The sequence below is a fragment of the Lipomyces oligophaga genome, assembly GCF_038497815.1.
Source record: "Lipomyces oligophaga strain CBS 7107 unplaced genomic scaffold V1516scaffold_2, whole genome shotgun sequence".
In the NCBI taxonomy this organism is placed as follows: domain Eukaryota; kingdom Fungi; phylum Ascomycota; class Lipomycetes; order Lipomycetales; family Lipomycetaceae; genus Lipomyces; species [Lipomyces] oligophaga.
The window spans coordinates 792,871-814,577 of NW_027117786.1; the positions used below are offsets into that span (position 1 = coordinate 792,871).

At 43.6% G+C, this 21,707-nt stretch overlaps 10 protein-coding genes and 1 non-coding gene across 11 annotated transcripts; 5 read left to right on the plus strand and 6 right to left on the minus strand.

Annotated features, from left to right (window-relative positions):
- The first annotated feature begins 3 nt into the window (after window positions 1-3).
- On the plus strand, window positions 4-1,642 carry V1516DRAFT_670795 (Metallo-dependent phosphatase-like protein). The gene is made up of 2 exons (XM_066921445.1): window positions 4-517; window positions 591-1,642. The coding sequence occupies exons 1-2, from the start codon at window positions 501-503 to the stop codon at window positions 1,492-1,494; spliced, it is 921 nt and encodes a 306-aa protein (XP_066778885.1). The 5' UTR covers window positions 4-500; the 3' UTR covers window positions 1,495-1,642.
- A 372-nt stretch (window positions 1,643-2,014) lies between these two features.
- V1516DRAFT_670798 (GNS1/SUR4 family-domain-containing protein) lies at window positions 2,015-3,683 on the minus strand. The gene is made up of 2 exons (XM_066921446.1): window positions 3,527-3,683; window positions 2,015-3,466 (listed from the first exon to the last, which is right to left on the minus strand). Exon 2 carries the CDS (start codon window positions 3,245-3,247, stop codon window positions 2,240-2,242), a length of 1,008 nt encoding a protein of 335 aa, XP_066778886.1. The 5' UTR covers window positions 3,248-3,466; window positions 3,527-3,683; the 3' UTR covers window positions 2,015-2,239.
- Window positions 3,684-3,706: 23 nt separating this feature from the next.
- On the minus strand, window positions 3,707-5,268 carry V1516DRAFT_670803 (mitochondrial carrier domain-containing protein). Its single transcript, XM_066921447.1, has 6 exons — window positions 5,079-5,268; window positions 4,980-5,017; window positions 4,878-4,919; window positions 4,712-4,825; window positions 4,040-4,656; window positions 3,707-3,979 (listed from the first exon to the last, which is right to left on the minus strand). Exons 1-6 carry the CDS (start codon window positions 5,140-5,142, stop codon window positions 3,934-3,936), a joined length of 921 nt encoding a protein of 306 aa, XP_066778887.1. The 5' UTR covers window positions 5,143-5,268; the 3' UTR covers window positions 3,707-3,933.
- A 1,674-nt stretch (window positions 5,269-6,942) lies between these two features.
- Window positions 6,943-9,021, plus strand: V1516DRAFT_621609 (uncharacterized protein; the record flags this gene model as incomplete). The annotated part of the gene is made up of 1 exon (XM_066919533.1): window positions 6,943-9,021. One exon carries the CDS (start codon window positions 6,943-6,945, stop codon window positions 9,019-9,021), a length of 2,079 nt encoding a protein of 692 aa, XP_066778888.1.
- A 1,674-nt stretch (window positions 9,022-10,695) lies between these two features.
- Window positions 10,696-11,781, plus strand: V1516DRAFT_710479 (uncharacterized protein). The gene has a single exon (XM_066924245.1). It carries the CDS (start codon window positions 10,774-10,776, stop codon window positions 11,587-11,589), a length of 816 nt encoding a protein of 271 aa, XP_066778889.1. The 5' UTR covers window positions 10,696-10,773; the 3' UTR covers window positions 11,590-11,781.
- A 471-nt stretch (window positions 11,782-12,252) lies between these two features.
- Window positions 12,253-12,324, minus strand: V1516DRAFT_t20. The gene has a single exon. It is a non-coding gene; the product is annotated as a tRNA-Cys (tRNA).
- A 562-nt stretch (window positions 12,325-12,886) lies between these two features.
- On the minus strand, window positions 12,887-16,918 carry V1516DRAFT_710480 (uncharacterized protein; the record flags this gene model as incomplete). The annotated part of the gene is made up of 1 exon (XM_066924246.1): window positions 12,887-16,918. One exon carries the CDS (start codon window positions 16,916-16,918, stop codon window positions 12,887-12,889), a length of 4,032 nt encoding a protein of 1,343 aa, XP_066778890.1.
- Window positions 16,919-17,161: 243 nt separating this feature from the next.
- V1516DRAFT_670817 (60Kd inner membrane protein-domain-containing protein) lies at window positions 17,162-18,692 on the plus strand. Its single transcript, XM_066921448.1, has 2 exons — window positions 17,162-17,367; window positions 17,421-18,692. Exons 1-2 carry the CDS (start codon window positions 17,287-17,289, stop codon window positions 18,519-18,521), a joined length of 1,182 nt encoding a protein of 393 aa, XP_066778891.1. The 5' UTR covers window positions 17,162-17,286; the 3' UTR covers window positions 18,522-18,692.
- On the minus strand, window positions 18,588-19,368 carry V1516DRAFT_633880 (outer membrane protein TOM13-domain-containing protein). Its single transcript, XM_066919983.1, has 2 exons — window positions 18,831-19,368; window positions 18,588-18,777 (listed from the first exon to the last, which is right to left on the minus strand). Exons 1-2 carry the CDS (start codon window positions 19,146-19,148, stop codon window positions 18,706-18,708), a joined length of 390 nt encoding a protein of 129 aa, XP_066778892.1. The 5' UTR covers window positions 19,149-19,368; the 3' UTR covers window positions 18,588-18,705.
- A 9-nt stretch (window positions 19,369-19,377) lies between these two features.
- Window positions 19,378-20,544, plus strand: V1516DRAFT_633882 (uncharacterized protein). The gene is made up of 2 exons (XM_066919984.1): window positions 19,378-19,853; window positions 19,912-20,544. Exons 1-2 carry the CDS (start codon window positions 19,457-19,459, stop codon window positions 20,373-20,375), a joined length of 861 nt encoding a protein of 286 aa, XP_066778893.1. The 5' UTR covers window positions 19,378-19,456; the 3' UTR covers window positions 20,376-20,544.
- A 14-nt stretch (window positions 20,545-20,558) lies between these two features.
- On the minus strand, window positions 20,559-21,683 carry V1516DRAFT_684059 (mitochondrial import inner membrane translocase subunit Tim54; the record flags this gene model as incomplete). The annotated part of the gene is made up of 1 exon (XM_066923542.1): window positions 20,559-21,683. The coding sequence occupies one exon, from the start codon at window positions 21,681-21,683 to the stop codon at window positions 20,559-20,561; it is 1,125 nt and encodes a 374-aa protein (XP_066778894.1).
- Between the last annotated feature and the right edge of the window lie 24 nt (window positions 21,684-21,707).

Here is a 21,707-nt window from a genome sequence, read left to right on the forward strand (position 1 = left end):
ACCCGCCGCCCGGCAGAACACGCTGAGATCTGGCTTGCGATGGAAGAAGCGGGTAGGGCTGGGTATTCTGCGAACGGAAGTGGTCATATGATTATGTAATTGTGTTGATTATGTAAATGAATCGTACGAAACCGCCGAGTCAGCCACATCTGGCTGGTTGAGTAAAGCCAAACTTTTTGCAGCTTTTCGGAATTATAAAAATCGTTCGGAAGTTGCAATTATTTTTGTTCGGATAAGTCTTTACTGTGTTTCCAGTTGCAAATTACTGCAAATTTAAGGAAAGATAATAAGCTGAATTTGGCCGAAGAAACTACATTTAGCGTCGCAGTTTACCGGGCTTCCATCCAATATCCAAAATAGCATTCCGTGCCGTCGCTGTGCCCTTGCCCGCAGACAACAAAAACTCACTGTGGATATCGTTATAGACAGCCAGGGAGCATACAAAGTCCACGGAAGTGCAGAACGAAGTCGCGGAAAAGCAACCCAAAGGCGCCAATAAAATGAGCGATTTGGACAGGTAAGCAACGGAAGCTATGTGTTTGTGTATATATAAGAATTGTGAGCTGACGCAAGCTAACTCGGTTCCGCAGGGCGATCCAAACACTTCGAGAATGCAAAATCCTACCGGAAGACGACGTGCGCAGAATCTGTATACTCGCGCAGGAACTGCTCATGGAAGAGCGCAATGTCCAGATAGTCGACACCCCCGTGACCATTTGTGGAGACATTCATGGCCAATTTCATGATCTAGTGACACTGTTTGAGCAAGGAGGTGATTGTCCAGGAACGAATTACCTGTTTTTAGGAGACTTTGTGGACCGGGGATTTTATTCTCTCGAGTCGTTTCTGCTTTTACTGTGTCTTAAAGTACGATATCCAGACAGAATCACATTAATACGAGGAAACCACGAGTCGCGACAAATCACCACTGTCTACGGGTTTTATGACGAATGCATTCGCAAATACGGGTCTGCAAACGTTTGGCGGTACTGTTGTGATGTGTTTGATTATCTTGCACTTGGCGCCTTGGTCGGTGGGCCTGGCGGTGTTTTCTGCGTCCATGGAGGGTTGTCGCCATCTATTAAATCCATTGACCAGGTTCGAATGATCGACCGCAAGCAGGAAGTACCACATGAGGGCGCTATGTGCGACCTTCTCTGGTCGGATCCAGAGGACATAGATGGATGGGGCATCTCTCCCCGTGGAGCTGGTTTTTTATTTGGTGGCGACAAGGTCCATGAATTCAACCATGCCAACGACATCACACTCATTGCGCGAGCCCACCAGCTTGTGATGGAGGGATATAAGGAGATGTTTGAAGGGTCCATAGTGACTGTCTGGTCTGCACCAAATTACTGTTACAGATGCGGCAACGTCGCTTCGATTTTGCAAATTGACGACGATCTGAATCGGTATTATAAAGTATTTGAGGCCGTTCCCCAGGAACTAAAAGGCATGCCTGCGAAACGGCCTGCAGCAGAGTACTTTTTATAACCAGAGAGCTTATATTTTTTTGAATGAATCATCGGCGTTTGGGTTTTGGATTCACTGTATTATTGTTTGCTTATGATTATTCTTTTTGGCTGATTTAATCCTTGTATAGTATGCATATATACGAATAATATTATACCTCCTCCACCAATTACTATTGATATGTTGCTATGTACTTTCCACGTGATCGACTCCGTAGGGCATGCAATCCAGATAGATAAAATGAATTGCTGTAAAATCTTGATATAAATAGAAGCATATAAAACTAGAATCCAAATAGACAGACTTGTTGGTATATTTCAGCTATACCCATGGACTGTCTAATAATCGTAATCCGGCTGTTCGGTTAAATACGAAATTTTGGTTCCTGAAAGTGCGGCGGACTCCCTCGAGCACTTAAGTTTCTCCTGACCTAGGTTAAATTATATTTAATACGATGTTTTTTAAATAAACATCCTGTGACGGTTTGTCTCTAGATCTTACGTATCTAGTTCCACTAAAGAATTCAATTTAATTTTCTATTGTCTCTACGTAAATAGATTGCGAGATACCGGCTAATTGAGTCAATTTGTCCACTCAGCATGCGGCGGACTGGGAATCTACACATTATTGTTGTCTGCTCAGTCAAAGTTTGAGCAAATGAAATAACTGAAGACTTGTACAACTTGGACAATTGGGAGGAGAATCAGATTCAAATAATACAAAAACAAAACACAAAGTTCGCAATACAAAGAAAGTTTAGAGTGGTTTACTGAGAAGATGCCTTAGTCTCCTTCGCAGAACTTGCCGGCTTTGCCGACTTTGCCGACTTCTCAGGTCTAAGCTGCCGTTTGTGAGCCCGCACATATGACTCGATCCAGAACGATACAAACAAATAAGTCAACGGAGTCAGATAGGCTACATTGAACAAAAGAGCAAACATTTGTCCCGGGTCAACAAGACAGGTGTTATATGAATTTTTGGCTGGATCAATATAGTAGACGAACATATGCAAGAAAGCAAGCGAGCCACCAAAAACAAACTGGCAGATCTGTGCGGTTGTGAGTGCACGCTTGAGAGCTCGAGGAACAGGAATCTTGAGTCCCGAAAGTACATAGTAAAAGTACATAAGCGTGTGGATCAACGAATTGAACACGACGAAGACCCAAATCGGGGGCGCAGCAAACCGAACACCAGCCCACATAGATAACATGGCACCAGCATGATGATAGGTCTGAAGAAGCGAGGATCGTTTACCTTTCGCAAGAATGATGGCCGTATCGAGAACTTCGTAGAACTTTGAGAGATAGAACAAAAAGCCGTAATAGCTGAGGCCGCGTGACCAGATCCCCTCTGCAGAACATAAGCCGGACCAGAACGGCCAGGATCCTCGCTCACTGCTGGGTAATCTCGAGGTATCTAGAACGGTTCTAACCATAGACGATGTCATGCCAATAAAAGTCCAGCCTGAATAGAGACACAGCAGGGTGTTGTGGACAATGACAAGCCATCTGAACAGAGCAGTGCGTGCAAATCGTGCAGGCTGAGCACCAGGACCGCGAGATCGATTCAATATGTGTACACAAGTCGCATAGACTGTGGCAATGGTTATAGGAACTCGAATATCCATAGTCCAGTTAAAATACTCGGCGAATAGCGAACCTTCGGGCGGGCCAGGTGGCAGATCAATACCCATAGGCAGCTTGAACATGATTCCGGGCGGCGAGGCCAGATACACAGACGAATTGGATGATCTGATCAGTTTGCTTGCGGACATTATTACTGATTTTACCAGATCCGAAAAATTATATATAGCTGTATTGGACAACAATGTAAACCGACTACAATGGAGTTCTTTTGCAATAGAGTACGGACGAAGTGTATATGTTATATACGGTGCCAGGACAGGCTGGCCCGCCGCGTTCGCCTAGAGCTAGTGAGGGTCCAACAAACACCAAGAAGCGCCAAACCCGGCCGAACTGCGGGCCACCAAGGACTACGGAACATTCGCACCTACATTAACATCAGTGCAGACACATAATACAAACTAGCATACTTAAAACATCAAAACAACCTCGTAACCGACCAATTGAACCAGACCCTTCTCATTTGCTTTCAAGACGGGCTGTTGGGTCTTCTCCGCCAGACTGTTCTGCCCCGGCGACAAACCAAATATTTTTTTGGGGATCTTGGTCGCCGCATGCGCCGTTCAGTGCCGAGGTACGACAGCCCGGAGTAAGGGGTTACGTAATCTATCTATATATATACTGCTTTTGGATACAACAAGTGGTACATGAATATCTGTTTGGAGTAGTGTCTATCGTAGTACTATTTACACGAAGCTGCCATAAAAACATCAAGTGGACAAGCGAACTTATGGTTGAGGAAGTAGGAAGTAGTGAGGCCGATTGGAGCGATGTGATCGAATAACATTTCGGAAGATGATCAGAAAATAATTAGAAATTACTCTTTCTTCCCTGAAATCAACTTATCGAATGCAGGAATAAGTCTAAAAATTAATGTTAGCTCGTAATAGCTCATCCCAAATTCATATGGACGGTAGACTCACGTCTGGGCAAGTGCAAAACTAAACACAAGCTTTGGTCCGGTCGTCAACAGCTTGGGAACTAGGCCTTTGAAGAAACTAGAAATGCCCTCGTTTTTAGCCATGTTTTTAAGAATGGTAAATCCCGACTCCGGATTATCAAAGTTACGATTTTGGATTCGTGTCTTGATAACATCCAAGGGAGCAGACACAATCAGCGAAGCCGACGCTCCAAAGATCGACGCAACAAAATTCTGCGTCCAGGTAGCTGAGCCGTAGTCTTTCAGTCCGAAAATGTACTCTTTCGCAAACGCATTTCCACCAAACAATGAAAATGAACCGGGCGCATTACGAGCAGCAGTCCATCCCCAGCCACGATATAATCCCAGGCCTTCGTCGGCAATGATTTTGAAAAACCCTCGACCTTTGAATGCTTCAGGGTTAGTTTGTCGCTTAATTTTGAGAACGTCGAGCGGAAGCAACACAATCTCGCCAATGCCAATAAGACTACCTGACGAAGCTGATAGCAGTGCCTTGCCAGTCTTTTTCCCGAATGTGTCCTCAAAACTCTTTCCAAATCGAGTAGTTAAAATGTCATTTACAAATGGCTGGCCACCGTATTTATATACTCGCTGTAGAATCTTTCATATTTGTTGGCACTTGTTCGCATATCGGCATTATCAAGACCTCGCTCACCTTGTATCCTGCAGCGTATCCTAGACCCGGGAATAACGATAGCATTTTGCGTGCCACAGATTCATTGGCATAATTACGAAAAATCACTGTATTGAGCTGAGATGCCGACGCAACCTGAACCTCATTGTCAGTATTAATTATCTCTCTAATATGAATACCAGCTTACACGAGTATTATTCGACATGAGTCGCTTAGCAATGGTGTCAACCTATCACCACTGATCAGCTAACCACTCTCCATAATCTACTTCGACCAGCAACTATCGTACCGGATGAAAAACACTCAACTCGGCAATGCCAGCCGATGCTATTAAGAAAAAAATTAACAAAGTTCTTTACGTGCAATAATTAAAACTACCTCTGCATACCTGAACCGAGAACACGGGCAGTTCCACTGTTGGACTTGTCCTTCGACGTAGGAGCTGGTGACATTTTATATTATTCAATTAAACGGCAGCTTATCAATGTATATAACCTTTCCCTTTCTATCAGCCGAAACAAGCAATTCTAAGCTCTTTTACAGCTAATAGAAACCGACAGTTCGAAGACTAACAACATGACCGAACTCAAGAAAAAATTTGGAAGATGGGGTAGGGTCAGGGCCGGGCCATCGCAACACCTTCGGTTGTATAAACGAATTGGATAATTAGGTATGGTATAATCGTTTTATAAAGATATACTTCAGCAAAATCGTATTATTTTTGATACTATTATTTCTGTAATTATATTCACTATTATTGATATCATTGATTTTGATGCGAATATGCATTGCACGTGGTGGTGTGAATCAGAGACGGGAAGGTCTGAATATCCAATAAAATTTCAATTTTGTCCGACGGGAGGCTTTGAAAGCTTACAGGAATAGCCAAACCTACTAAACTGCAAGAAACTTATCCAAACAGCTGAAGATCACCCTCACTGTCAGTAAAATAATGACAGAAATCACATGTAACGCGTTAATAGCGTACGAGACCATTTCCGCTCGTGACTTAAAAGTGATTCAGATGAAGGCGTTTTCCATTAAGAACATCAACCAGAAATCTTACGCTTTTCTACATCATGTTTGACCATAGAACTATTGATACTGGAAGACCATCTAACATAACCAAATGTAGAGGCTAGGAACCATCTGATATCTCGAGTACGCATGAGTTTGACCAAATAGACAGTTATGTTGGAAGTTCTCGGAGCTAGATCTAACCATCACGACCTGAAGAAAATGTAAAATTGGCCTGGCTCAGATGATCTAATGAGTTCTGCAAGTACGGCGCCATTCGATACATGTTCACTCTCTGAAACTTCTTCTCGAAGTCCTCGTCGTCTGACCTTGAACCTACTTGGATCGAGCCCTACCAAACTCACACCACTTTCACAACCCGGCGCCATGGAATTCCGGGAGATCACCATTCGCTGACAAGCGCACACTGTCAGTCCAGCGGAACACCATTTCACTTTTGCATCACCAGGTATCGTGGTCGAACTTTGCTCACGATAATTTGCACCACGTGGCCACGATTCTAGCCGGTCAGTCTCTGTCCCCACCTTACTGCTAATACAAGAGATGAGAATATACAGGCACCTGCCCGGATCAGTCACCGTAAACTATCGAGCCACGCTTTTTAATCGCAGCATCTATAATCACCAAGCTCGTAGAACGTGAAAAATTTCATTTTCGGCCTCATGCGCGCAGTCTATAGTTATTTGTCTCTCGGTCGGACAAACAGAATATATGCTACCATAGTTCAGCAAATTTTTAATCTGTTCTCATTATCTGGCTATTTTTCTGCGAAACCACAATTTCGCCTTAACTAATATTTCTTTTGGAATATAATATTTAATTCATTTTCTCTGTTGCGCTTCTTCTGCGACCGCGGACCACTTTGTTTAGTTAAGGATAGTCCACATTCCTTTGCGGCGTGGTATTGGGGTCCGACGTATTCTAGCCCTCAGTTTAGATCCCCTTCCGACGGCCGCCAATTTGTACCAACTTCTCGCGATATTTGTCTCTTTAGTTCCTGACTGTCTGTACAACAATATTTTAGTATTGAGTAAGAGTCGCCTGGTGATTTTAACTAAATCTTCAACTGAACTTTTTGGTTCCGACTTGTTTCTAGGGTTTGCCATTTTGACGTCTATCGAAGCAACGGCTGGAAAATTCGCTTGCAAAGTTTCCGACGTTGATAGTTTGTTGATTCTCTCCTAGCTTCCCAGTCTTGTTCACTGACCTTGACAATGGCCCAATTCGATATCTTTGACATAGTAATTCTTTCTGCTGTTTTTGCCGGCACAATCGCCTTTTTCTCGAAGGGCACGCTTTGGGCTAAGAAACCGACCTATTCCGACCGGACTGCATTAAACGCCGCTGCCGCTGACGGTTCGCGAAGCATCATCGAAAAGCTTGAAGAGACCGGCAGAGATGTCGTAGTCTTTTACGGGTCGCAAACCGGTACTGCCGAAGACTATGCGTCGAGATTAGCTAAAGAAGGTCATTCGAGATTTGGTCTGCGTACCATGATAGCCGATCTGGAGGACTATGACTTTGAGGATCTTGACAGCTTTCCATCTTCAAAGTTAGCCATTTTTGTTATGGCTACCTACGGCGAGGGCGAGCCTACAGACAACGCCGTCCCATTTTTTGATTTTATCACGAGCGAAGATCCCGATTTTAGTGGGGGTGCGGAAGACGAATCGAAGCCTCTCGTTAGTCTACGCTACGTAGCATTTGGTCTTGGAAACAACACCTATGAACATTATAATGCTGTCATCAAGAGCCTGGATAATCATTTAACTCGTCTTGGAGCCCAGCGAATTGGTCAAGTAGGTTATGGCGACGATGGAACTGGAACGATGGAAGAGGATTTCTTGTCCTGGAAAGATAGTATGTGGGATGAGGTTTCGAAAGTCATCTCTGTCGAGGAACGCGAAGCAGAGTACGAGCCAGTTCTCAAGGTGGTCGAAACCTCTAATCTCAGTACTGAAGACGACGAAGTTTATCGAGGCGAATTCAATCGTCAACACCTATCCGGAGAACTCAACTCCATGAGCTATTCTGCTGCCAACCCTTACATCGCTCCGATCACTGTCGCCAGAGAATTGTTCAATTCGAAAACCAGAAACTGTCTTCACATTGAAATCGACCTCAGTGGAACTAATCTAAAATTTTCTACGGGTGACCATTTGGCCTTATGGCCGCAAAATTCAGATAAAGAAGTGACTAGGTTCCTTAATGTTCTTGGGCTCAAGGAGAAGCGCGACACAGTTATCGATGTCATGGCACTAGATCCAGTGACCAAGGTTCCCTTTCCAACACCAACAACTTATGATGCTGTTGCGCGCTATCACCTCGAGATTAGCGGTGTCGTCTCAAGGCAGTTTGTATCGACCTTGTCGCCATTCGCTCCTACTGCTGAAGCGAAGGAATTGATTACCAAGCTTGGGTCTGATAAAGAGACATTCCAAACGGAGGTAGCATCGAAATACCTCAATATTGGCCAGGTGCTTGAATATGTTTCTAATGGCACGCCTTGGACAGGAATTCCGTTCTCGCTTGTTGTCGAGTCGATCAATCATATACAGCCTCGATATTATTCAATTTCCTCGTCATCATATATCGATAAAACCAAGCCGTCCATCACTGCAGTTGTTGAGTCTGTGGAGGCTGAATCAGGCTCTAACACACTCAAAGGAGTTGCGACGAATTATTTGCTGGATATCAAGTACAAGAAGGATGGTGTCACCGATTTGTCTTCCGTCGTCAGCTATCAGACGGATGGCCCTCGATCAAAGTATGCAGGCTTTAAAGTACCTGTGCACATTCGACATTCAAATTTTAAGCTTCCTAGTAATCCTGTGACGCCAATCATCATGGTTGGACCAGGCACTGGAGTTGCTCCATTCCGTGGATTTATCCAAGAACGGATTGCTCAAGCCGAAGCTGGTGTTCCGATTGGGCCCATGGTTTTGTTTTTTGGTAGTCGTAACTCTACAGAAGACTTTTTGTACAAAGAGGAATGGGAGACTATTGCGGTCAACCATAGCGACAAATTCACGCTTGTGACAGCTTTTTCGCGTGAATCGAGTCAAAAGGTTTATGTTCAACACCGCCTGATTGAAAACGGTGAATTGGTCAACAAGCTATTATTGCAAGGTGCATATTTTTACGTTTGTGGAGATGCTGGACGAATGGCCAAAGATGTCAGCGCAAGTTTAGCGAAGGTTATTTCTTCTCAGCGTAGCATAAGTGAGACACAAGGCGATGATATTGTGAAAAGCATGCGGTCACAGAATACATATCAAGAAGATGTTTGGTAATAGATATACTTACTTTATTTTTGTAACGCAGATATTTGCTTTTTATTCGATTAATATTTTTTTTTCCAATTATTCCGGGCTGGATTTTTACTGCCGAGGAATTGGTGTATATTTTAATTATTCTGCGCTCTTATTATAATTACTATTTGACTCTTTGATCCATTTTTATTATGTCTATACTTTAATTACTATTGCATACGTGATTTACTTAAATGTGGACACTGCTTTCCTCACGCGTATGTTCAGAGCTCAACTGTAGTATGATCGCAATATGAAGGATAATTAACCAGAATATTGAGCTCTGTTGGAAAAAATCAGAACTCTTTTCGAATGAATACATTCTTGTTGCGAGAGGGCTTTCTAGATCGTTGAACGTCTGCTAATTCAGAGCGATATATATATAGCGTCTAAAAATGTGGATCGCAACCGGCTGTCTGTCGCCTTTTAGTACGGTCACCCTAGAGTGTTACTTCTTAGTTTCAAACAACGAACACGAGGCTAAACAAAGGGATAAATAAATAAATATATTGCACTTGGTTCCACCAAGCGTTGGCAGACCCACTTTAGGATCTGCTCATAAAATTATTCTAATCTGGGGCAGCTGCAGTCTAAGCTAAATTTTTTGTTTTAGCGCCGTGCATGCGTTACTGTTAAGTTTCGTTCTAGATATACGAACGAGAAGACGAATAGTTGCCTGCAGGACAAGAGAAAATTAAAAATAGATTGTTACTATTAATTGATTACCTCATTACTAGTTGGCTCAGTTCCATCACCCGCTCATGATGATTATAGATGAAAAATGCTTAAAATCTATACTGCTTTAAGGTTTCTCATCGAAGGAGGTTCTAGCGATTTTCCGAAGACAAAACGGCGATCCTGTTACATTTCTTGGACTGGCCGACCGATAGCGCAAAAGCGCGCAGAGAAAAGTGTAGGCGGGAATTTGGAACGGCTACCTAGAAGATGTGATCGAGAGTCGTTAACCCTGATTTCTCCGAGAATGCGCGGATTAAGCTCATGGAGATCACGGAAATGATGGAGTAGGCAAGAAGCCAAGTCTTCTTTTAATGAGATTCGAATAGGACATCGCCTTCTGTCGAGCAAATACTGTGCCGTTCAATCGTAATCCATATCTAGACTGAATTACCAGCCATTTGGCTTCGAAATTTGCTCATCCGGCAACTGTCAGTGATTCCTCATCCTAATGCATTTGATGTCTAGCTCTGGACAGCTCGAATATAGACAGAAATGGTGGGAGAAGGCTGGATTGAAGGCTTGGTTTGTATGATTTTTGATCACATTTCCTTATGCGGTTGACGATCCGAGGCATTGGCCCCGCCACAGCGAATGTCCGAGCCCCCGGATAAAATCGAGAGCCGCGCGTGGCTTGCTTGGACCTTATTTTAGAATACCGGAACAAAAATCGTATATGCCTACTCTGCTTACTCTATTCTATAGTTTCGGTGGATTTTTGACGTCGGGCTGCTATTGAAAATCTCTCTCGACGGAATGGACGGATATAGCTTTGACCTATCTTTAGACTTCAACGTCTGCTATCTTTATGCCACTGTCAAGACGTCATATTATGTGTCTGTCTGAGAGCAGCCAGCCTTGAATCAAGAAGAATATAAATTTGTAGTCTTCCCCCCCTAGGCTGATGCTTTCTACAGTTCATCATTGAATAACACTTTCTTGTCATTTATATACAACACTCCTCTATATAATTTCATATTATCTTTATTTATATACAAAATGAAGACAGCTTCTATTGTTGCTTCTCTCGCAGCACTCGCTTCTGGCGTCGTTGCAGCCTCCTATAACGTCACATTCGTCGCAAAATCGACAGACTCTAGCATCAATGGTGCTGGCCTTTACTCTATTCATGAGGGTGCTGCTATCAACTATTTTTTCTTAGCTTCCGATGGCGGCTCTGCAGAGACTATTCTCTATGATTCGGACAAAAATCTCTTCACTTCGCCCTACACTGGCGTAGGTGGGGGCGAGTTCATTCCGTTTGGACTCTTGATCTATGAGAATATGCTTTGGTATGAACTTGGAGAGCAGTCAGATTACTTCTCTATTTCAGATGCAACTCTTGCTGTCGATGGCAGCACCAAAGGATTCTACGCATGCAAGGACACTTTGGATCCTTACGATTACTCGCTAGAGAACTATCAGGTTCTGTATTATAATAGTACTGAGACAGCTCCTTCGAAGTGTATTCCTATTTCTATTGTTGTTGATCGTCCTGCCTCTGCTTCGTCCTCTGTCGTTCCTACCTCGACTGTCATCTCATCGTCTGCTCTTGTTGCAAACACTAGCAGCATTGCGGTTCCTACTGTCTTTCCGAACTCTACTGCCACATCGTTGGTTGTCAAGACTACCACTACTTACTGCCCACCAAGTTCTACCTATTATCCTAACATTACTTTGTCGACCTCCACTTCCAAGGCTCCTAATACTACCACAAGCTCTGCTTCTATTAGCACCTTCACAGGCGGTGCTGCGGTGAATACTGTTTCGGGTGGTGCATTGGCTGTTGCCGCATTTATCGCATTCTTGTTTTAATTTGATTTAGACAAGCTGCTTGGTGGTTCTTGGCTTTGTTTGCATTTTAGATCTGTATAAATTTGTATTTTATCTGCAATCTTGGTTTTGTGGCGGTCTCATTAATTTTGGTCTAATGGTTTGATTTGTCGGGGTAATGCATTTAAATAATAATTCATAATATATATTCATTTGATTTTGTCTTTCAGTAATTATATGTTCGAAAATAGTACAAGTTTTTGCATTTGCGGTTCCTGGCAATTACATCATACCTTAGAAGCGAACTTAATTTAAAGTTCTCCGGTTTCGAGCTTCATCAGCCGCACTCTTGTTGATTAGGAACCGAACCAGAATGTAAGCCATCTCAGTTTGACTTTGCATCTTTTTGTACTGAGCTATAACTTTCTATCATCTCCGACTTTAGGAATCTCCGTTTTTAAGAGTGTAAATGCGTTGGTTGCATGCAAACGTTTATCTTCAGAAAATTCAGTCGCTTTGCCAGAATCAGAGAATGAGAGGTTTGAAATAAGTATTTACACTCACCGTGATATTCCAAAATAATGGTTGTCGACCGAGTTTTATCTAATACTTGACATGAATGAGGATAGCAATAATAATTGTGATGATATATTTTCAATTGCTAACTGATGAATTCTTTCACATTACAAAAAACTAAAAAAAGTGAGCTTGAACCCGGACTCGAACCAGGAACCTCGGGATCTGCAATCCTACGCGCTGCCATTGTGCCATTCAAGCCCGAATTTTCAGATTTTCTCAGTGGATACTATACAAGTCTCATTATTCAGGGTAAAGGTTATGGACTATTAAATTTTCTTACATATAAACTATAATTGAATTTCGTTAGGTGTTAGTGCTTATACGTGAAGTTATTATTTCTGTTTATGACACTGATGAATTTACCAGGTTATAAGTAGGCACTGAGACCATATTTTACTTTGCTCTAAGCTAAACACGACCAAGTCGCTGGGCTGGCAGTACACGTCCCATGTGGATGATGGAGAATTCAAGAATCGCTATTTATAATTTCGATAGGACTGCTTTCAATAACTAGCCTGCAACTAGAAATCACAGAGAGCAAGTATGCTTTTCTATGATTAATTGAGCTACTTTTGCATGAAAATCGTCAGAGCTGATGAACCCTATAATATAATAAAAAACCTGATGTATCGTAATCAAATTGGATGCAAATTATTAACCGAATATATATATACCAATTATGACAAAATAAATTTCAGTAAGCCAGACAGGAAAAGATACCCGAATACGATGCAACAAAATAGATATAGAAAGTATCAAATCAAGACTGGATCTCTTCAAATGCAGATGAAGGCGAGGCAGCACCATCGTTAGCGGCTTCTTGTGAATCAGCTGGCGCTTCGACATCGACGTAGCCTTCTTCCGTGACTGGATTATAAGTTGGATCTTCAGGTGATTCAGATCTGACCTCTTCAGGAACTACTGTTTCATGTTCAGAATTGTCCGACCCGACTTCTTCGGACTCAAAGGCTCCAATAAGGCGCGAGGCGGAGTGTTCTGCCGAAGAAGAATTTGAATCAGCTTCTTTACCCATTGAATTAGTAAGATCACGTTCCACTACCGATTCTGAATATTCCTTGCTTTGTGGTGTAACTTCAATATTGCCCGATTGGTGCTTGTCCTGTTCATTACTCTCAGCAAGTATAGCTGCAGGTAAGTCATCGGATTGCGCAGTATTCACAGCAACTTTCTCAGTGGGAATAGTCCTTTCCTCTTCATCTGCACTATCGATGACAGCTCTCAGGTTTTCATCTTCGGAAACACCATCGCTCTCGGTAACCTCATGTCCAACGTTAGTAGATCCAGGAACATCATTATTCTGAATATGCTCAGTCTCAGCTTCATTTAAAGCTGGTATATGCTGCTCAGTAACAGCTGGAGGTACTTCCTGTGAAGATGTTGCATGAATATTGTCTAATGTTTCGCGTTCCACCTCCAGTGCGTCTGTTCCATGATCTTCGTCATTTGATGATTTCACAGGCTCTGGCATTAGAGAATCTATTGAACCAGTTACCTCTCGCGGAGAGGAGTTAGGCTCCGGAATACTCAGCGTATCGAGAGGTTCAACATCCTTGCTCTCAATGTTTTCGGCTTGTTCAATTGGAATCAAAGACGACACTGCCGTATCAGGCACAGGAATTTCGGCTGGAACTCCAAAGTGATCGGTTACATGTTCACCACCACTGGAAGAAGATGTATAAGGAGTATCATAAGCGCCAACAGTACCCCACTCATTAGCTATTTGCTCCGACTCGTAAGCCATGAAATCCTGTCTAGAGCCTTCTTGTATGTGCTCTGCAGGCTGTTCAGCATTCTCCGGAGATGGAACCAGTGCAGACTTTGAAGGTGCTGCTTCTAACTCAGCAGTCATATGTTCGTTAGCCGAGGCAGGCTCCAAGATGTCCATCATTTCAGACTTGGGTTCTAGATCTTCTTCTACCGAGTGACTTTCCACTTCTTCCATGCCCTTAGGGACCTGAGGAAGTTCATTATGATGAACTAGATCCATTTCAGTAATTGCAGTTTCCGCTTTAGACTCCGGCTCCTCCAATGGCATGCGTTGACTCTGCTGAGAAAATTCGTTCAGCTCGATCGTATCGTAATTCTTCGCACGACCTACATCATCGTACTTTCCTAACGTTTCGATAGCATGGACTTCTGACATATTTTCGGGAACAATCTCAGTTTTGGAGCCTTCTTCAGTTACTAAAGGCTCTGAAGCAATTTCACGAACACCATAATCTTCAGAAGGTGGTGCTTCAGAATAGTAAGACGTAGTCTCAAGGCCTGGCTCTCCAGCTTTGCTTTCTGCAGTATCAATATCAGGCACAGAGCTAGATTCAGCAATTTGATAAATTCCGTGAGCTTCTTCCAGAGACGAGTCAGTGTCGGGAGACACTGACTCCTCAGTCAGGGTTTCATGTACGGATGGGGGAACAGAATCAATCACAGGCTCGAAACTAGTTTGCGGAAGAGCAACAGTTGATGATTCGTCAGCCTTAGTGTCAAGAATTGGTTCATCTGAATTCGATTCCAAAACATGCTGGGATGGTTGCTCTTCAATCTGTTCTTCAAGAGATTGTGAAGCCGCCTCTGTCACCTTTTCCAATGTGTTTTCATGTTTAGCCAATTCTGGTGTTGTTTCAGAAGGTTCTTCAATATCTTCCGTAGTTTCCTTCGCTATATCTTTCACTGTGTCCTCACCCTCAATGATTTCTGACACAGGCTGAGATTGTGACTGAACAGCCTTACGACGAGCCTCGCGTTTAGCACGAGAAGCTGCCTTTTCTTCTTCGTCAATTTCTTGCTGAAGTTTTTTCAACATCTCATTAATAGCTTCTTCGTCGTCTTCGTCATCACTCTCGGCAGTTTCTAAAGGATGAGCACTAGCGGACAAAGGATCAGTCACAGGTCCGTTATCAGAGAGATAATCTTCGTCTCCAGCGTTGAGTTCTGGTAAAGGTTTCTCGCTCTTAGGGGTGTCCTGCGTAGCAGCATCCAAAGAATCTTTCTCTTCTTGAACAGGAGTAGCGACTGACGACGAAGCTTTCATCAAAGCAGCTGAAGACTGGGGCGCCATTAAAGCACTAAAATCGTCATCATCGTAGTCATTGTCATTGTCATCGTCATCGTCATAGTTCGCAACAAGTGGAGGGGGAAATGAGGTTGTCGTCATCGGAGGAGCAGGAGAAGATTTGAGATCGTGCAGATCACTGACGTCTCCATCGAGATAGTTTGCCCCTAGCTTAAATTTAGCAGCTAAAGCGCTATCAGAAGATGCAGCATCATATGAAACTACATGATCGGTTGGTCTCATATAATCTGGCATTTCATCATAACTCTGAATCTCAGGCACCTCGGTATCAATCAGTGATTTAGATTGAGACTCTTGCGCGAATGTAATAGGAACAGGGTTTTCGTCATCCAAATCAATCAACTTCTCTAATTCAGTATCTCTTGGCTTTAAATATTTGAGAACAGGATCTTCCAGATTCTCCGGCAGAGCTCCAAGTTTCGGGCGCGAATACAAAGAATCAGAGACATTTTGCGAAGTAGAGTCAGGTGTTGCTGAAGTTCGTCCAAGATATTCGTTGAGTTTGGCATCGAGTGAGCCAATGCTGTAGTCATGCCCACGATAAGAATCCAAACGAGGAAGAGAGGATTTTCGATTGCTCGAGCTTTCGTACAAAGAGGATACATCTCTTGAGGAGTCAGAAGATGATTGGAATGATTTCAAAGGACCTTGAGGAGTGAATTGATTAGGAGGAGGACCCCCAAATCCCATACCAGAAATTGATCGAGCGGCAAAAGCGGCAGCTGCTGCCCATGGAAATTCAGACATTGTAGGCCTTCTAATAGTAGCTAGATTCAGAGGGCGATGAATTAGCTGATAGGGAGGCTTCGGAGGAAGTGGTGGACCTAATGGTGATGAGGGACCACCATGGACAGAGTGCGCAGCTGAAACCTGTCTATTAAGAGGAGGTGGAGCCTGTTGACTCAATGTCATTGGGTCGGGTTGTGCAAGATCTGGACGGCCATAATATGAAGACGAATCACTATAAACTGAAGCAGCATGAGAGGAAGAAGCAGGCAAATCTATTTGATGAGGTAAACGCTGAAATTCGTACGGATTCTGCACACTAGCATATCCAAACTGCGAAGGAACTGTGCTGACAGGTCGCGAATATGGGGCCGCAGTAGTTCCAATTTGCTGCGGAGGTATCTGCGGCATATGGGCAGAAGGGATTGCATAAGATGAAGTAGCTTGAGGTTGAATTGGAGTAGAAGAGTCACGCGGAATAGCAGACAATGTATGAGGCACAGAATAAGCAGGAGGAGCAGGTTCTGCCTGTGAGATTTGAGCCTGAGTCTTCAGCGATTCTGCAAGGACTTCGAGATGCTTATTTGTCGGTTCCAACATGTGGACACCTGTATCCAAATATCCCGGTCCAATTTGCCGAGCGGCCATGAGTTCGGAGTCTTTCATTTTGGCTTCCCACCTGGCAACGGCAGCATTGGCCTCCTCTTGTTGTCGAGCGACGGCTTTTTGCTGCTCTTCCACCGACGAGATGATGGCCTTAACTTCACCGTACATTGCGGCCGACGAAGGCGGCAGAGCTCTTGGAAGAGCTGCATAATTCGCCGGCAGAGTCACGGGTTGAGGAACATTAACATAGGGAGATATTACAAGAGGGATTTGCGATAAGAAGGAATGTGCTACAGTAATCCTAATTAGTTGTCGTACATTGATATTTTGAGCTGACCAGTGTGACTTACTTGCCGCGTCATGCATTTTGAGAACAGTTTTCCGAAAAAGTTGAGAACCAGATCTCTCATAAGCAATTCTCGACAAAAACCAGTTTCGGAATTAAAAGAGTCCACAACTCTCAGTTGACTTATAAGGACTGGCAAGTTCGCAATTCAAAACTGGTGATAGAGCAGGCCGGGACCGGTCTTCGAGGAGGTTTATCAGTTTCCAGGTGATTGTGCGGCGCATCATATTGCAACCTTATTCTACGCTCATGATGCTGTGGATATATGGAATAAGTATTAGAAATTTGTATCGGAAGCTTCATTTTTATAAAATGGTTCCGAGAACTACACGGTCTTTCATTTGAAAAACTAAAAGCAGTTTGTTTTGACCGAAGTTAGATTTAGAACATGGTATTGCGACTGGTTTTAAGAGATACTCTGAGCCATTCATGGTCTAGCAGTGCGACTGCATCATGTTTGCGGAGATCTGTAAGTGGAATAGGCAGGAGCAAGCGTTTTTGCTAATACTGATATTTAATTAGACATCATTGAAGTATTCTGTAGGTAGTTCGCATGGACTGCTTAGCTTTTCGTCGTTGAAAAAAACCACTCTGCCTATGCACGCGATTGGTTTTCTTGGTGTTCGCAATGAATCCACAGTTGTGGAGGGAGCGACTAATGCCGTTGATTCTACAACTATGTCTGCTGCTGTATCTGCAGTTGCTGAAACTGCTGCAGATAAAATTGGATATTTCGAATCAATTGGACTTGCACAGTCGTGGGTATGGCCGACGGATCTTTGTTTACATGCCTTGGAGTACGCACATCACTATACTGGTCTCCCTTGGTGGGCTACGATTGTTGTTGTGGGAGGAGCGGTGCGTCTCATGCTAGTTCCCATCATTTTCAAGTCCTTCGAGCAAAATATGCGGATGAAAGTTATTCGGCCACAATTAAATCGGATGCAGGAAGAAGTTCGGTCTACCACAGATCCGCGTCAAAGACTACTTGTTCAGCGACGGATTAGCAAGTATATGAAGCTCAACGGAGTCAAGATGTATCAGACATTTGTAGGTCCATTACTGCAGCTGCCGGTTGCTTATGGGTTTTTTATGTCGATTTCTAAACTTGCAGAAGTACCTATCGACGGTTTCTTGACCGGCGGAGCGCTCTGGTTTACGAACTTAGCTGAACCAGATCCATATCTGGGACTGAGTGCCATTTCTGCACTGACCATGTTCACTACCTTCTCTATGGGCGGAGAAACAGGGAACATGAGTAGTTTTTCTCCCCGCATCCAGCAAATTATGAAATTTGGTCCTGCTCTTGGAATGTTTGCAATGGGTTTATATTACAGCTCAGCCAATGTGCTGTACTTTGCGGTTGCCGGCTTCATCTCGCTTTTCCAGGCGGTGTTTATGCGAACAGCGGCATTCCGCAAGTTAATGGGGATTTCTGATGAACTTCACATGAAGTCTTACGTTATGAGCCAGCAAGCGCAGAGCTCGGAGAAAGGTATCATGGATCGCTACAAGGAGGCATGGTCGTCAGCGCAGAAGCAAGCTGAGGAGAAAGTCAACAGGGCTGAAGCACAGGGCAAAAAGAATACCATGCCAATGCCCGTAAAACGATTACAGAAGTAGACAATGCTTTATGAAACTTTTTATATGTACGCGAGCTGTACAATGTAGGGAGACAGCAACTCCGTCATGAGAGAATCGAACAAGATTGCAATAACATTGTGACCAAATTGAGGGGTAATGCTGTTATATATATTGAATAATTGAATATGTAAATAATAAACTGTTAATAATATTGTATGATTTGTTACCGCTTGTCTCGAGACTGTTGCAGACGTCTATCCACCTGGTTCCGGATGTTGATGCGCATCGGGTGCACCTAGAATTGTCAGGCTTACACCGCCAAGATATCAAAAATAAATAAAAACATACATCTGCACCTATGAATCCCCAGCGGATACCTAGTTCATTTGCAAAGATTTCACCGAAACCGAGCATGACACCGTTGATGAACGGAAACAGTAGCTGAATTGAGCTGAATCGGAGAAGCGAACCAGCTGTTCCTAATGATCTGGCAAGCCAAGGTTTAAATCCTTCCGTGGCAGTTTCCTTATTGGTATGGGGATCTGACAGTTCTTGTTCTTCCTCAACTAATTCTGGCTGTTCCGGCGTTTTGTCAGAAGGACCTGGAAGGGATTCCTGAACTATATGGGGAGCATCTGAGTCGGACTCGACCGGCAACGACGACATTTAGGCAATGATCTCGATTAATTTATTACTAATAATCGCTAATCAAGAGAAAACACCACTAATCACTATTATTGGTCACTGCCGTATCTCTAAGTCTTCTCCTTCTTCTTCTGACCGAATTCGTTTTTACTATCATCTTAATCAAAGTCAGCAGTTTTCGAAATGGCGAATCTACTGACCGCCGCACGGTTCTGGCTGGACTTAGGTGCTGCTTGCTGCTAATCATACAGTTGTCGCGAAGTTTTCGAATTTAGACGAGTGTAACAATACTCTTTCCAGCTCAATCAAATCCAGAAGATTTAATATTGATGGATAAGTCAGATAATGCCTCGGAGCTGTCGTCTCCGCCGGTGTCGGATGACCAAGAACTTCAGGAACCAGACGGACCACTATCACCAAGCGAATCGATATCGTCAGGAGTTTCGTCCGACACGTACGGCTCAGTCGCAGGTTCACCCGGCATGAATGATGACAGCTTAGATCAAGTATCTCTCTGCAAATGGGAGGATTGTTTTAAGGAGTTTGGAAACATGGACTCCCTCGTCCAACACATCCACGACGAACATGTCGGTAATCGGCGGCCAAAGTACTCCTGTGAATGGCTCGATTGTCCGCGTCGAGGATTGAGTCAGACCTCTCGATTCGCATTGGTCGCACATATGCGCAGTCATACTGGTGAGAAGCCATTTTTCTGTAATGTTCCAGGTGGGTATTTTGTTTGTCATCTTTTCTCGAGGATCTTTTAACAGATTGTATTTCACAGAATGTGATCGAAGCTTTACTCGATCAGATGCGCTCTCGAAACACATTCGTACGGTCCACGAAGAGCCTGCTCGTGAATCGCAGGCTGCTCGAATGGATGATCCGCCTTTGATGAGTGATGCTACGGTGAGGGCATATCGACAAGTTCTACGTACTCATCGAGCAAGCGAGCGTGCACGATACCTAGGAAAACCTGACCTGACACTAGTTGACGCTCCAGAAGATGATGAGTATCACAAAGAACCCGAATTCGAAGCGGACGAAGAAGAAAAATCGCCACAGGCTTTGGCCAGATATTTAAAAAGAAAACTTTCTTGGGCCGATGATGTTAACAGGGAACTCACCAGTCGTTTGGCTGAAGTAAGACGGAAACGTAAAGAACTATGGCTAAGTAAAGAACTTCTTTTGCAGAAGCTTCTCATAAATGAATTGGGAGCTGAGGAGGCTGCAAAAATTGTACACTAATTAATCGGGATGTTGTTCGTATTTCATGTTTTTTTGGAGTTTGCGTTTAGTTGTCAGGTAAGTTTGCTATTCTTTTGTAGTGTTTATAATTCATATTTTTAAACTATAAATTTGCACTATACTATTGCATCATGATATTTACAATATGAGATTCAAGCGTGTCTTACTATATACAAAACAATTCTAGTCAGAATCATTTGCTTCGTTCTTGTACTCACTGGGAAGTTTGTAAATCCGTAATCTTTCAGCAATTCGCTCGTCGACAACGACATCCTGAGTCCACACCGAATTATTTTCTCGAGACTCCTCCTTCCACTTATTTGGCCATTCCGATTCTTCTTCGATACCCGCCTCACAATCGAATCTTGAAATGAACGGACGAGTCTGATTTAACACTACAGCAGCTGTGTAGGCCCCAACGCGGTCCGCAAGATTTCTACGAGTAAAGAATCGATAAGTTCGTATAGGAGTATGTCTAAACCCTAGTATATGCGGGTGCGGAATATACATTATCGGTTGAAACTCTGTAATCCTTGCAAGTTCAGGTGTTGTCGCCGCATTAGAATAATCTTCTGGTAAGATGTATTGTGGAGGAACAGGCTTCTTTTCCACCTTAGGCTCCTCAGTTTTTGGTTCTGCTTCGGCAGGAGATTCTGCGGCAGTTTCTGAGGAAGATGGATCTTCAACCACAGGCTCAGCTGGTGAAGGTAGAGCAGCAGGATCATGAGTTTCAATAAAAGCTGGCGGCGTGGCCGGACCGAGCCAACCCTCGTTTAGCCCACGCAAATACTCTTTGTAAGCGCCTCGTCCAATGCAAATAACACCACCGACTTCGTCGAACTTAACAAAAGGAAGCTTATTCTCTTTCGCAGGGTCGGGTTCCCCTCTTCTTACCCGACGGATATCCTCTGCAACATGATATCTTATCTCGTTTTTGCGTGTGTTTTCCACGAGTTCCCAGTCAACAGCAGCTGACGTCAGAATCGGCTTAATGTATTGGCGAAAATGCTCCATTGAAATATCCATGTGATCTCCTGGCGGGGGACTGATGAAGACAGTGACTTTTCTAGGCAACTGATCCCAGTCCAAAGTTTCTTTGGCCATATAAGCAACTCGGTCTTTCCACTTTTCTCTATTCTCGCGTCTATACTTGCGATCATAGTATATAGCTCCAGAAATGCCAAATACGACTGAGAGAAAAATTGTCATCCTTCTTCCTGGAAGCTTGAATCTGGGTAGTCCCATTGCTTCGAAAACTGGGTTCCGAGATGGTTCCTTGGGCACTTGCTTAGGAGTCTCAGTCGACATCGCTGGAGACGACTGAGGAATATT

Coding starts and splice junctions, on each gene's coding strand:
- V1516DRAFT_633880 (XM_066919983.1), bottom strand. CDS start 19,148: ATGTCGTCGTTGCCGGTCGAGTCCGACTCAGATGCTCCCCATATAGTT. Junction 18,778..18,830: donor GGGGATTCATAGGTGCAGAT/GTATGTTTTTAT, acceptor TGACAATTCTAG/GTGCACCCGATGCGCATCAA.
- V1516DRAFT_633882 (XM_066919984.1), top strand. CDS start 19,457: ATGGATAAGTCAGATAATGCCTCGGAGCTGTCGTCTCCGCCGGTGTCG. Junction 19,854..19,911: donor ATTTTTCTGTAATGTTCCAG/GTGGGTATTTTG, acceptor TGTATTTCACAG/AATGTGATCGAAGCTTTACT.
- V1516DRAFT_710479 (XM_066924245.1), top strand. CDS start 10,774: ATGAAGACAGCTTCTATTGTTGCTTCTCTCGCAGCACTCGCTTCTGGC.
- V1516DRAFT_670803 (XM_066921447.1), bottom strand. CDS start 5,142: ATGTCACCAGCTCCTACGTCGAAGGACAAGTCCAACAGTGGAACTGCC. Junction 5,018..5,078: donor TGCCCGTGTTCTCGGTTCAG/GTATGCAGAGGT, acceptor TTTTCTTAATAG/CATCGGCTGGCATTGCCGAG. Junction 4,826..4,877: donor TCATGTCGAATAATACTCGT/GTAAGCTGGTAT, acceptor AATGAGGTTCAG/GTTGCGTCGGCATCTCAGCT.
- V1516DRAFT_670798 (XM_066921446.1), bottom strand. CDS start 3,247: ATGTCCGCAAGCAAACTGATCAGATCATCCAATTCGTCTGTGTATCTG.
- V1516DRAFT_670817 (XM_066921448.1), top strand. CDS start 17,287: ATGGTATTGCGACTGGTTTTAAGAGATACTCTGAGCCATTCATGGTCT. Junction 17,368..17,420: donor CATCATGTTTGCGGAGATCT/GTAAGTGGAATA, acceptor ATATTTAATTAG/ACATCATTGAAGTATTCTGT.